The sequence below is a fragment of the Neomonachus schauinslandi genome, chromosome 7, assembly GCF_002201575.2.
Source record: "Neomonachus schauinslandi chromosome 7, ASM220157v2, whole genome shotgun sequence".
Lineage (NCBI taxonomy): Eukaryota > Metazoa > Chordata > Mammalia > Carnivora > Phocidae > Neomonachus > Neomonachus schauinslandi.
In genome coordinates this window covers 121736523-121751298 of record NC_058409.1, presented here as the reverse complement: position 1 = coordinate 121751298, position 14776 = coordinate 121736523, and the positions used below count along the sequence as shown (strand labels likewise).

Here is a 14776-nt window from a genome sequence, read left to right as displayed (position 1 = left end):
AAGATTCAATTTTACAATTAAATATTACCATAGAGTCAATGTGTGTGATGGGTAAGAGTGTGGATTCTAAGTCATGTAAGTCTGAATTCGAATTCTGTCTTGGCCTGTTCATTTGCTGTGTGAATAGGCAAGTTATTTTATCACTTCGACTGTTGGTTTCCTAGCCTGTAAAATAGATTTAACAATACCCATTTCTTTGGGTTGTGATAATGATTATATGAAATAATGTATGTAGCACAGTGCGTGGCACTTGGTCAAGCAGCACTCAGTGATATTAGTTCTTATTATCTTAGTCATTTAATGTGAGAGTACAGAGTCTCACAGGTTGATATCTCTCATACCTTTCAAGTATTATTTCCCATTACTAAGTTTTTGTTAGTAACATAAAATTGGATTGTACCTCTACCTTTGGACAGTTGTTTAGGCTGTTCTCTCTGCTGATCTCCTTTAAGAGTACTGTCTATCCAGCCTTGTTTCTCTGTTACCTCTTCTCCATTTACCTTTTCTTTTTTCTGACTCTGTTCTTTCTCTCTTTCTCTCTCTCTCTCCCTTCCCCCCCCCTCCAATCTGTGAAAATCCCTTAAACTAAACTACTTCACTAATTTCTTACTATAATTCAGTTCCTCATTGGTTTTAATGAACTTTTATTTTTTAGAAGAGTCATATTTATTTCATTTGACTTATATCTTACCTATATATGTATTTGTATTTTTTTAAAATTTAAATTCAATTAACATATAATCTATTATTTGTTTCAGGGGTACAGGTCTTTAATTCATTAGTCTTATATAATACCCGGTGCTCATTACAACACATACCCTCCCCAGTGTCCATCACCCAGTTATCCCATCCCCCTACCCCCCTCCCCTCCAGCAACCCTCAGTTTGTTTCCTAAGATTAAGAGTCTCTTATACGGTTTGTCTCCCTCTCTGGTTTTGTCTTGTTTCATTTTTTTCCTCTTCCCCTATGATCCTCTGCCTTGTTTCTTAAATTCCACATATCAGTGAGATCATATAATTGTCTTTCTGTGATTGACTTATTTCACTTAGCATAATACCCTCTAGTTCCATCCACGTCGTTGCAAATGGCAAGATTTCATTTTTTGATGGCTGCGTAATATTCCATTCCATTCCACCACATCAACCCAATGAACATTGGGGTGCAGGTGCCCCTTTGGTGACTACATTTGTATCTTTGGGGTAAATACCCAGTAGTGCAATTGCTGGGTCGTAGGGTAGCTCTATTTTCAACTTTTTGAGGAACCTCCATACTGTCTTCCATAGTGGCTGTACCTTAGTGAACTTTTAAAAGTCATATTTACTCAGGCATAATTTATGTACAGTAAAATATATTCCTTTCAAGTGTGCAGTTCCAGGAGTTCTGAGAAATGCATACAGTCATATTACCAGCACCACAGTCAAGATAAAGAACATTTCATTATCCCCTAAAGTTCCCTCCAGTCACTTTGTGCTCCGTCCCTTCTCCTGACACCCAGGCAACCATTGATCTGATTTTGTTGTTGCCTCTCTCAGTAGGTTTTGTCCTTTTCATTGCTGTGTAGTATTCCTCATATGAATACACTATAGATTGTTTCTCTGTTCACCAGTTAGACATTTGGGTTGCTTCCAGTTTTTAGATATTTGAATGAAACTGCTATGAATATTTCTGTACAGGTCTTTTTGTAGATAAATGTTTTAATTTCCTTGGGCAAATAGAGTAAATTTGGAGTGAATTGTTGGCTCGTATGCTATGTGTATGTTAACTTTATGAGAAATTGCCAAACTTTTCAAAAGTGCCTATAGCATTTTGCTTTCTAAGCAGCATTGTATGAATTTTAGTTAATTTACGTCCTTAGGTACACTTGGTGGTATCAGTATTTAAAATTTAGCCATTGTTTTGGGTATGTAGTGATACGTAAATGGTTTTAATTTGAATTTCCATAATTAGTGTGATGCTGAGCATCTTTTTATGTCTTTCATTATGTATGTCTTCTTTAGGGAGCTGTCCAAATCTTTTGTCCATTTGAAAAATTGAGTTGTTCTTCTCAGGTTGGTTGATAAAGTTCTTTATAAGATTTGTGTATCTTAAATATTTCCTCTAAGTCTGCAGCTTTTCCTTTTCCTAAGTGTCTTTTGAAAAGCAGCCTTAATGTATTTTTACATATTGTTTTCTGTCCTTGCCTGTTTTTTGCTCAAAGCCGTATTTTCTTGAAATGTTTTTAGATAGAAAGAAACATTTTTTAATGTTTATTAAATAAAAAGCACTTACCAAAAATTCCCTTTTTATTTTTTAAACTTTAAAAAAAATATTTATTTGAGAGAGAGAGGGAGAGTAGACAGGGAGAGTGAGAGGGAAAAGCAGACTCCCTGCTGAGCAGAGAGCCCGATGTGGGACTCGATCCCAGGACCCTGAGATCATGACCTGAGCTTAAGGCAGACCCTTAATCGACTGAGCCACCTAGGTGCCCCCTTTTTGTAATATATAACTTACATATTTACATTTTTCAGCTACTAGAGAAAGTTTAGGAGGTTATATCTTGCAAATGGAAGTGTACTCTGTGGAGGAAAAGAAGAACTTTCACTTTATACTTTTACATGGCATGGCAAAACAGTATAATTGCTGTCATAATTAAAAGGATATTTTATACTTAGGAAAACAAAAGACATCGTAAAGAAAATTAAAAGACAAATTATCAACTAAAAATAAGTTGGAATACATATTGAAAGTAATGGGCTGCTATCCATAATACATAGTTTCTACAAATCAATAAGGAAAGGGATATTTGAAAATTAAAACTGGTCAAAGGAAATGAATTAACAGATAACAGCAGAAGAAATATAACTGGCCAATAAATGTGAAAATGGATACTCAACTTTATTAACAGTAAAGCAAGGAAAAATTAGAATGCCAATGAGGTACTACTTGTCACTTAGACTGGCAAAGGAGAAAGAGATCCATGCTATCCAATGTTGGGAGAAGGCAAAGATGGGATATCATTTACTAAACCTTTTTTCCACAGAACAGTTTGGTAATATCTATCAAGATGTAAAGTGTGAATTCTGATGCAAGATTTGGAGAAAAAAGTACTTTCATGTATTGTACCTATACTCCGTAGGTACCATGCTCCTTACTTCTCCTGCCTCTACAGTTTCTTTTACAATCCCTCCCTTAGGGTTCACCTCAGGCTTAAAACTCACTTAGAATTCTGCATCAGTCTCTTTACTGTTTTGCCCACTATTCATGCTAAATCCCTGTGATGCCTTCCTGATACGTTTTGACTAAAACCCAAATGCCATGGTTTATAATGTTCCTTGTGATCTGGGCATTGCTTATTTCTTCCCTTGCTCTAGCAGAATGGCTGAGAGATTTTTACACAGTATATACTTTGTTTTCTGCTTAGAATGCTCTTCCCTACTCCCTGGTACCTGCTCCCCCTTTACAAACAGGTAGCTCCTTATGCTTAGGTCTCCACCTAAACATTGCTTTTCCAGAGAGGCTTTCTAATAAAGTAGGTCCCTCTCATATGTGTTCCCTCAGCACCTTTTATTCATTGTGAAATCCTGAGCCCCTGTTGTTCTGCTACTAGAATTAAGACTTGAGTTATTTTTAGCATCAACATTATCATAAAGGAAACTGTTGGGAATACTCAGAACAAAGCCTTAGCTCTTTCAAGTCATTCTCATTGGTTGGCTGTTTTTGATCGTATTTCTCTAATCCTCAGAAGACGTGAAAACATACTGTTTAGGTATTTTCATTCTTTGCCTTTTGGATTGACTATCCTATTTTAACATGGAACTTTACTGCGAAATCATGTAATGTCATGAAGCTATTAATCTACACTTGATTGATAGAGTAATTTTATCACATTTCTAAATAAGAATATGCATTTTAATGGAAGGGAAGAGTTATAGATTAGCTTTAGTAAAATTATGTATATATAGTCCTGAATAGAATTTTCTCTGGCTTTAATTTTGTTTGACAGATACAGTATTTTGTCAAGTTACTACTAGCTTACTAACCTTTGGTATGTTTAAGCTGGTAAGTGACATATTCTTAATATTTTGCACTGGAAATCTATTCTTTAAAGCTAAAATACTGAAGTAGCTGAAGATTTATTTTGGCATGGAATAAATTAGTATTTTCTGATATTCTCATACAGAAAACTTTGATGGCTCTGCTTCAGGTCTCTTGCTTTCTTGCCCTGTTCCCAGCCCTGGATAATATATATTGCATACCTGGAAAATGGCATGCAGATCTGAAACTATATTTTCTGTAATTATTATCATCCTTTTTTTCTAAAAATGTAGTAGTCACATTTGACATAGGACTTGAGTTTTTTGAGTTGGTGCAGAAAATAAGAAAAAATGTAAGGATGTTTCTCATGAGTATTTTGGTTAATAGGTAATTAAAAAATATGATAAACTTATACTAACTTGACTTGTAATAAATTTGAAATACTCAGCGTATTCAATTCGAGTATATTCATTATAGTTGGCTGCCAAGATTTTATACCTGTCAAATCTTAAAGAGACCTCAGAAATAAAGAAGTAACAATAATAGCAACTACTCATTTCACGTACTGTATTAGGTGTCTTTATGTGTATTATTTTTACTCCTCATCCCGATCCTGTAAGTGTTATTTCTCCAGGTTCTTTCAGTGCAAGAAACCAGGACTCAGCAAAGTTATACAGTTAGTACCTGAACTCTGTCTCAGGAGCACCTCTGCATGGTGCTGCCCACTAGTTGCATCAATTAATTTTCCAAAAGATGGGGGAGGCTGAACCGAGTGAAGCTGAAGGGCCTGTTCACCCTCACACAGCCACTTAACAGCAGAGTGAGGACTTGGATCCCTGGCCTCCTGACTCACATTCCAGTGCACTTTTCACTACATCAGGACACGTTGGCTCCTGAGCCCCAAGTGACAGCCCCAAACAGCTGTGTTGATCTGTCTTGCATGTCCCAGCTTGTTTTGCTAGCTGAGCAAAAACCACTTAAAAGGATCCTCAATCTTCACCTTCCCATTCCCCTTCACTTACACTCATATACTGCCACTTGCCCCATGAATAACTTCACAGAAAGAATTGTGCAATGTCACTAAGCCTTCCTCTGGTGTCAGAGTTACTCCCTGAGAGAACATTCACTTCCTCATGACTCCAGTTTACTTACTGTCAGATTGGCTTTCCCTCTTTTCTCTTTGATCGGAATCTTAGTTGTTTAGGCAGGAATTTGAGGAGCAGATGTTATACCCCTTGAAGAAGCCCTTTAATTCTCCTTAGTACTGTGTCTAATGACTCCTTAATCCTGTCCTTTTAACTCTGTGGCTAGCAGAATTAAGAGCGAAGTGGGACAGGAATGATGAGCTTGATGCTTAACTTTTCATTTTAATGTTGACAAAGAGAGCACATGAAAAACAGTGATAGAGGGAAAACATCAACTTTGCCTGTAATAGCTAAAGTAAGGTGAATATTAGTGTGGGATTGTTGAGATTTTGTATTTCCCTCCAAATATAAATAGAGCAATTTCATAGAGCACATAACCAGAGAAATGGAGCCACTGATTGTTTTTATTACCTTTTCTTCTTAAATTTTGCTATTCTTTAGATAATTATTTCCAAAGAGAAATAAAAATGATTGACCAGAGAAAACAAAGTGATCTCATACAGTACTAGATCTTTTTTTTTTTTTTTAATTTTATTTATTTATTTTGACAGAGAGACACAGCAAGAGAGGGAACACAAGCAGGGGGAGTGGGAGAGGGAGAAGCAGGCTTCCCACTGAGCAGGGAACCCAATGCAGGGCTCGATCCCAGGACCATGGGATCATGACCTGAGCTGAAGGCAGCGGCTTAACCGACTGAGCCACCCAGGCACCCTCATAAGTACTAGATCTTTTATGGTTAGTGAAGAAAATCGACTTCTCCAAAATGAGAGTTCTCTTAACAAAGATATACCCTGTGAACTACTTTGCTTTAGCAGTCTGAACTATCTAATTATAAAAAATCTGATCTGCTTGTTTATATATATATACATATATACATATAAATTTGTCTATATGTGTGTGTGTATATATATATATATATATACACACATTTGCGTGTGAATGTGTATATAAACAAATTGGATTAAACTGCCAATACTTTTCTCAGTTTCTAATTAATCACTTGAAATTTAGTATATCAAGCAGGGTCTAATAAGTAGAGAGCAAGCACACAGCAATTTGAAAAGGGGGAAGTTTATTATAAAGAGTTACTAACAGGATTGGAGAAATGAGGTATTGGCTAATAAGAAGTAAAGAGTACTCTAAAGAATACAGGAATAGCAGATAAAAGGAGCATCTATTACCCCTAGGGTGGAGATAAAGCATTCAAGCATAGAGGCCCCTGGGACTGAGATCCAGACATTTTAGAGGACAAAGCTTTGGCTCATTGAATGATAAAGAATTTGTTGTGCTCTGACAGCAGAACTTTCCAGAAACCTGTCTCACCAGAGTCACTGGTATAGCACTGCCAGAGGAAGGTGCTGGGGGAAGCTGCTGGATGTTGCTGACCACCAGGTACTTGAGCAGCCTGGCGTAGAGATGCTGTACAGGCTGTGGGAGCCAGACACTAAAGAAGCCATGTGGGGTGCTGGAGCCCACCAGGAGGAGCACACTGGACCCTGCAATGTCTCTCTAGCACCCTCTAGCTGCAAAATTTCATGCCCCAGGGCAAAGGAAGATTATTTAAAGGGCCCAAATTCATTTTTGCAGAGCAGGCAGTGAAGGGTGAATTTGGAGCTGTGAGGCAATAAATGGACAACTGGCAGATCTGGTGAAACATATAATTTTATAGCTTATTATGGGGGCCTCCTTCTTGATTTAACATTTAAATTTGGGACCCTGGTCAGAATTTTGCTAAGGACCTCATTCCTTCCCAGCATTTTAGCATTTAGTATAAGGCCAGAGAGGCTTTTCTTTTTAGGAAGGAAGGGCCTGGCAGTAGCCCCACATTTGCTTTTCTAGGTTTCCTTCTCATGAGCATCTGGTTTGGGAGCTTCAATTTCTCATCTACCTTGACCCTTTGATCTGGGGTATTGTGGTGAAATTCCTCACACTGTCACACGTTCTAGCCTCAGAGCCCACTCAGACCTTTGTTTGAATTATCTTTGCGTTGGAATTAGTACTTTGAATCAGTGCATTAAGAATGGTTTTTTGAAGAATAAATATTTAAAAAACTATGAGCTAGAATTTCAGCATTTTAGGAGAAATGGTCAGTTTAAATTTTGAGCACTAGTTTCTAGTTAGCAGTAGCTGTGAAGAAAAGCAGTTTCATTGGTAAATATCTAATTTGGATTTGGCCACCAGCCAGGAAGAATAATTCTTTTGTTGCTTAGCCAGATACACTTAAATTTTGATTTTTTGTATATATTCTGTTTCTAGGAGACAAAATTATCATGATTAATAGTTTTTTCTGCTAAAATACCCCATTTATTTCTCAGCCTTGAAATTATAGACTTAGAAAGTAAATCTAAATAAGACTAAATAGCCTAAAATTTTGTTAAAATTGTCTTAATCATTGAAATTTATTTTATTTTCAGATTGACCTTTTAGGATAAATCAAAGAATTTGACTGTTTTTTTGTCTTTTTTTTTTTTTTTTTTTTGCCAACAGAGTTACATTCATAAAGGAAGTTATGAGGACAGTTTAAAAAGACAGATTTTCAATTTTGCTTTTTGATAGAGAAATTTTATATTTGGGACTTTAAGTTCTCCAGCAGAATTCTTTATGGGTTTGTGTATTATTATCTGTTTAAGGTGTTTAATTGTTTGCTTTCCATATGTATTTATTTGGTGATTTCTTTTTTGAGAGAATGGCACCTGAGATAGCATATTCTTTAAGATTGCTTTGATGTGTGTTACTTTACCATGCCATCTCTGAAGAATGTTACAGACTGTGTTTTAGCATGGTGAATAAGAAATTTTTACATGGAGAGTTTACTTCCATATTCATTTCTAAATTTGTAACTGGAAATCACATTTAGGGACTGTACGACTGACTTTTTTAGTACTGGTACTAGTATCATCCAAATAGACTTTAATAGATTTCATTAGGTTTTCTTTTGTTTCTAAAGAACATTTTGTTAGTATTTCATTTTTCATCTGTTTTATGAGCCAATAAGAATCTTCTGTTGTTCCAAAGTTGAGACTGTTTTATATTTATTTCATATTGTTAACAGCTGCACTTGCTCAGTGCACGAGCCACTAGCCATATGTAGCTATTTAAATTTAAATTAAATAAAATTAAAAATTAAGTTCCTTAGTTGCACTAGCCATATTTCTAGTGCTTGATAGAAATATGTGGCTAGTGGCTAGTGGTTACCATAATGGACAACACAGATGTAGAATGTTTCCACCATCACAGAAAGTTCTCTTGGTCAGTGCTGGTCCTATAATATGTAGAATATATTGCAGTTGTTGATGTGACAGCTTTCTTTGTCTCAGAAGGTAGATTTTTTTCATTTCACAGTCCCAGTAATATACTTTGTATTGTTAGCCTTTTATATTTTAGTCATTTGGTGGGTAGACAGTGGTATCTCATTGTACTTTTACTTTTGAATTTTCCTGATGAAACCATGTTTGAAAAAAAATGTTTTTTTTTTTTTTTTTAAAGATTTTATTTATTTATCTGAGACAGAGAGAATGAGATACAGAGAGCATGAGAGGGAGGAGGGTCAGAGGGAGAAGCAGACTCCCTGCCGAGCAGGGAGCCCGATGCGGGACTCGATCCAGGGACTCCAGGATCATGACCTGAGCCGAAGGCAGTCGCTTAACCAACTGAGCCACCCAGGCGCCCGAAAAAAAATGTTTTTAAGGTTTTACTTTTGTCTTTGGCTTTCAGCAGTTTTACTGTGATGTGCCTGGGTGTGGTTTTTGCTACCTTTTTGGGGTTTACAGTACTTATTGAATCTCTGGGTTAGTGTCTTTTATCATTTTTCCAAAATTTTGACAGTCACCTCTTTACAGACTGCTTCTCTCTTTTTCCATTCTGCAATTCTAATATGAGACTTTTTCACCATATGTCATATGTACCTTAAACTTTTTCTGCATTTTCCATTTTTTGTCACCACGCTTAAGTCTGAAAATGATCTTTTAACCATTAATTCTCTGCTGTTAAACCCATCCATTAGTTCTAAATCTCAGTGATTGTAGTTTTCATTCTAAAATTTCTGCATATTTCTTTTTTTAATTTTCAGTTTTATGTATGTATTATATACCTTGTCATTTAATTTCTTAATTACAGTTATTTTGTTTTTTTAGATTTTATTTTTTTACTTGGCAGAGAGAGAGAGACAGCAAGAGAGGGAACACAAGCAGGGGGAGTGGGAGAGGGAGAAGCAGGCCTCCCACTGAGCAGGGAGCCCCAAGCGGGGCTCAATCCCAGGACCCTGGAATCATGACCCGAGCTGAAGGCAGATGCTTAATGACTAGCCACCCAGGCGCCCCTAATTAAAGTTATTTTATTTTATTTTTTAATTTTTAAAAGATTGTATTTATTTATTTGACACAGAGAGTTAGCGAGAAAGGGAACACACGCAGGGGGAGTGTGAAAGGGAGAAGCAGGCTCCCTGCCGAACAGGGAGCCCGATGCGGGACTCGATCCCAGGACCTGAGCTGAAGGCAGACGCTTAACGACTGAGCCACACAGGCGCCCCTAATTACAGTTATTTTTTAAATTCTACAACTCATAAGTTCAATATTTGGTACTCCCAATTTCTGTGAACTTGGATAAAAAATTATTTCTTTTCACTAATCTCTAAATGATGTTTAGCCATTTCCTTTAATTATGAAAGTAGGCAACAAAGTCACAGGTGTACCTGCAAAGTTCAGATGCTTTCATATTATATCATTATTATTATAATAGTCATATTGAAGTACACATTGTTTATGCTCATCACTCCTTTGAAATTACAGTAGTTATTAGACCTGCCTCTATGCATAGTTACTTGATACATTAGTACAGAAACTCACATATGTCACAAATTCAAAAAAATATTTTTTAGTTATTTATGTGATAAATAATGGTTTCCAGTATATGTCTAATGTAGTTTTTTAATATGTTTAAAAAACATACTAAGAGGGAATCCACAGACTTCAGAGTGCAGAATGGTCCAGGCACAAAAAAATGGTTCTGTAGAGTGTAGGTCAGATTGTGTAATTGCTCAGCTCAAAGCACTCCGATGGGTTTCGTCTAATTTCTCCCTGAGAGAACAAAAGCCAAGGTCCTTTCAGTGGCTTACGTGGCCCTCCTTGATCTGCATCTCCCCACTTGCTGCTTTCTGACCTCTCCAACTCCTGTTTGCTTTGCTCACTCTGCTATGGTTACAGTGGGGAAATGCCAGACACACTTTTGCTGCAGGTCCTTTCTAGTAGCTGTTGCTGCTTCTTGGTCCTTCCTAGTAGCTGTTGCTTCCCTTGGAAAGGGAGAGCAGATATCAAAATATCTTCATAGCCTACTCCTTCACTTCATAGCCTACTTAGTCACTTACTTCCTGACCACTTTTTTTTTATTATTATTATTTTTTTTTTCCTGACCACTTTACTTAAAACATATATCCCTGTCCCCTTGGTTCACATTCTGCCCTCCCCACCCAGTTTTGTCCCATATACTTATTACAGTTTTTCATATTATGTATTTTACTTACTCATTAGATTAGTATTGATTTTGGGAGTGGGGCTCATCATAGGCTTCTATTACTGGCAGGTTGGACCTTTGGCAATAATAGGTCAATTTTGCAGAGTTGCTGTTGGTCCCATGCATAATTTCCATCCCTTTTTGCACTATTTCACTTATAAGACTGTTGCATTAACAGCGGTATGGATGATGACAAAAGCTAGCTAATGTCAACTGGCCAAGTCACTTTGTCTTTGTGGTTTATTGCCTCTTTCAAAGTTGGTGTTGTTTGGATTAACATGGGATACAAAGAGCTTCGTATTTGGTGTCCACTTTTCCTATGTCTGTCTACATGCATCTTCCCTACACATCCTTGTCTCAATCTCTTGATCTTTTCTAGGGTTTATCTCACGTCTTCTGGAGAGCATGTTTCTCACCAATGTACTTGATTTTTTGCTCACCCGATTCAATTAGCATAATGTCATCTAGATCACAGACCAGCATGAATTTCTTCAGATTGTCCAGATGGTTTAGGTCCCTTTGGACTATGTTAAGACAAAGGGCCAGAAAATTAATGTAGCCCTGGCTCAAGCATGCATATGTATGCTGCTGTTGGTCACCTGTGAATGTGAACTGTTTTTGGTCTTGCTTCCTAATAGAGGTGGAAAAAGATGCTTTACCAGATCGGTCACCGCATACCACTTACCTGACAAGGACAATAACCCTGTCTTTGTAGGCTGCCAAAGAGGCCTTTTGGCTTTTTTCACACTGTAGTTTTTAATTGGTGATAGTCATCCTCAGCCTTTCATTGTCTTTATTCATTGCATTGACTACACCCAGTAATAGCTATCCAGTTCTAGAGTTGTTTCAGTTCTTAGGTTTCCTGTACCTCTCAAATGCCTGGAATACTACACCAGCCAGTACCTTTCCTTTCACGATGAGCTTTTAGCAGTTGCAGTTGCACTGCTGTAGCATGTCAGGAACTATGTACTCCCCATGATGGGGTCCTCGTTACTATCCAATTGGTGATCTCATCTTGGAATTGACTTCATAGGACCACTTTTGATACCAACTCTCTCAGGTCAGGTTCATCAAAACCATTCTTTGAAATTCCAGGATTTGCATGCAGAAGGTTGGTTGAAGAGTGCTTTTGGGATTAGCCCCTGAGAGAGAAGGTGCAGGGGAAACACTCTTAGGAAGGCGCAGAAATTGCATTGTCATGTGGTTGCAGAAGCAGCCTCAGCTGGTCCCACAGGGAAATCTGAAGCTGGTTTAATTTTTCCCATGGATCCCAGACTGAACCAGGGGGCTGGACCATTTTACTGCACACTGGCCAGGCTGAATGTGGGCTGCTTTGGAATGGTAACATAATCTTGTATGGGGAGTTTAGGTGTTAGCCACCAGCAGACCAAATCCTGGAAGCTGGGGGAATGAGTGGAGTGGTGAGCGTGCAAAGGATACTGTAGGGCGCCTGGGTGGCTCAGTCGGTTAAGCGGCTGCCTTCGGCTCAGGTCATGATCCTGGAGTCCCGGGATCGAGTCCCGCATCGGGCTCCCTGCTCGGCAGGGAGTCTGCTTCTCCCTCTGACCCTCCCCCCTCTCATGTGCTCTCTTTCTCATTCTCTCTCTCAAATAAATAAATAAAATCTTAAAAAAAAAAAAAAGGATACTGTAGTACTGGAGACATGGAGGAGATGAAAACTTGTTCAAACACTTGGCTGTGAAAGGGAGGAGAGAGGATAATCAGAAGAAGTTCCTGAGGAGACTGGAAAGGATGAGATCCAGAATATAGGTATTAGATTTGCCTTGGGCAGGAAGAGGTTTCCATCCACCATTGTAATCAAAGAGGAGGAGGAAGAGAGGTGTTCAGATGCAGATGAGTTTATGACATTAGTGGGAGGAAGTTGAGGCAGTTGTTGTTTGTTGCTTTTGGGAAAGAGCCAGACAAATCAACAGCTGAAAGAAGGGCAGTTGGTTGGGTTGAAGATACCTACGGTGAGTAGATATTTTAATAGATGCTGTGGTGAGTGGGAGGAGAGTGCTAACAGGATCGCCACTAGTGTTGAGGGCCCATTTGAGGTTGATGATCCTGATTTTGAAGAATTATCAGTTTGTGCAGTTGTGTGACTTTTTTCTGGCAGTGCTTAATGTAGTGAAAGTGTAAACATTATGCCCAGTTCTTACAACACTATTTTCTTTTTTCTTTTACATAGCCATCAGATCAAGTCACTACAGTATAGTAACACAGGAGACATGATTCTTGTTGTATCTGGAAGCTCTCAGGCCAAAGTGATTGACAGAGATGGTTTTGAAGTAATGGAATGTATAAAGGGAGACCAGTATATTGTGGACATGGCAAACACCAAGGTAAGCATTAAACAAAGTATTTATTGAATTTAATTAATTCAGCACACATTTATTAACAATTTGATTGAGTTGCTATAATTCACCCTAAAAATTAGTGTCTGGTTTTAAACAGCATATTATTATTTCTTACAATTCTGTGGATTGACCAGGAAGTTCTTCTGCTTCATATAGTGTCAGCTGGGGCACTAGGATGGTTTTAATGTTCAAAATGCCTCACTCAGATGATTTATAGTTGGTGCTCTACCCCATGGTATCTGTCCTGTTTCCAGCCCTGCCTCTTACCCACAATGTGCATGTGCATACGTGCGTGCGTGCTCACTCTCTTTCCACGTGTCTAGTTTAGGCTTTGTAGCAGTGTGGTGGACTTAGTGGGGTTTGACTTCTTGCTTGATGACTGGGTTCCATGAAGGATGAACATGGAAACTTCAGATTTTATATGGTCTGGCTTCAAGTCTTATATAGCATTGTAGGGCCAACTCAAATTTGAGGAGAGGAGAGACAGACTCCACCGTTTGGTGTGTGAATGACAAGATCACATTGTAAAAGATATGGGATGGGAGACATAGATGCAGCCGTCTTTGGAAACAACATACCACGAACCTACTCTGTACTAGGCTTTCGAACAAGAACGAAAGAGGGTTTCATCAACCTTTTATATAAAGATTTTTTAGTGAGATAATAGTATTTTGAAATTATATTAAGTATCATTTAACTATAGCTGCATAAATGCTATCAAACTTAATGGATTATTTATAATTACTAACATATCTGTGGGATGTCTGAGTGTGGCTCCAAGCTACAGTTAATGTCTGGGTCTGTTCCATGTGTCCCTGTTCCTCCTTGCACTAGTGAACTGCCTGAGGGCATGTTTTTCACATGGTGATGGCAGAAACACAAGAAGGAAACCTCAACTCTGGAAGCACATTTCAGGCCTTTGCTCATATGTCCATGGACATTCCATTGGCTAGAGCAAATCACATGACCACAGGTATTGGTGGAGAAATTTGCCCAGGTCTTTAGGGAGAGTAACCGCAGTATCACATGCCAAAGGTTGAGGATACAGGAGAGGTGATGGATTGGGAACAGTAATGCAGCCTCCCACAGATCTATTACAGTGTCAGTGGATATGGTTGGTGTGGAATTTTGAGCCTCAATTTTACTTCTGACTTTTACTCCTCTTTCCCTGTCCTAGTACATTCTTCTAAAACACTTAATACTCAAGGTTTGTAACTACATCAAAATCTAATAGATTTGATTGCCTAAGAAAATACAGTGGATCCTCATTATTTGTGGTTTCTGTATTTGCTGAAATGTTTTTGTAACCCCCAAATCAATACACAGTGCTTTTGTGGTCATTTGCAGACATGTACTTGCACAGAGCAGCAAAAAAGAATGTGAAAAAGCTGATGCTCTTTCTTCTTGTTTCAGCTCTCACATTGTAATCAAGTGTCCTTTTTGTGATCTATGTAGTGCTGCATTTTTATTACTTGGGGGCCATTTTAAACAGCAAAATCACCAACAAAAGGCCCCCAAGTATAGTGTTGAAGTGCTGGAGCACTGTCTGGTGTTCCTAAGTGTGAAAAGTCCATGATGTGCCTTGCAGAGAAATACATATGTTAGATAAGCTTCATTCAGTCATGACTATGAGTTCAATGTTAATGAATCAGGTATATATGTTAAATAATGTTTCTTTAAACAAAAACATAAAGTTATATATTGATTAGTTGATGAAGATATGACTGGCTTGTATGAACCCAACCCTGT

General features: G+C 38.0%; 1 protein-coding gene across 3 annotated transcripts in view; it reads left to right on the top strand.

Annotated features, from left to right (window-relative positions):
- WDR70 (WD repeat domain 70) overlaps window positions 1–14776 on the top strand; it is a 305870-nt gene that overhangs the window by 72527 nt on the left and 218567 nt on the right. For all 3 annotated transcript variants that reach the window (XM_044916946.1, XM_044916945.1, XM_021696297.2), the window contains one exon: window positions 12859–13012. In XM_044916946.1, coding sequence (XP_044772881.1) covers window positions 12859–13012 — 154 coding nt within the window. The remainder of the gene's footprint in view (window positions 1–12858; window positions 13013–14776) is intronic.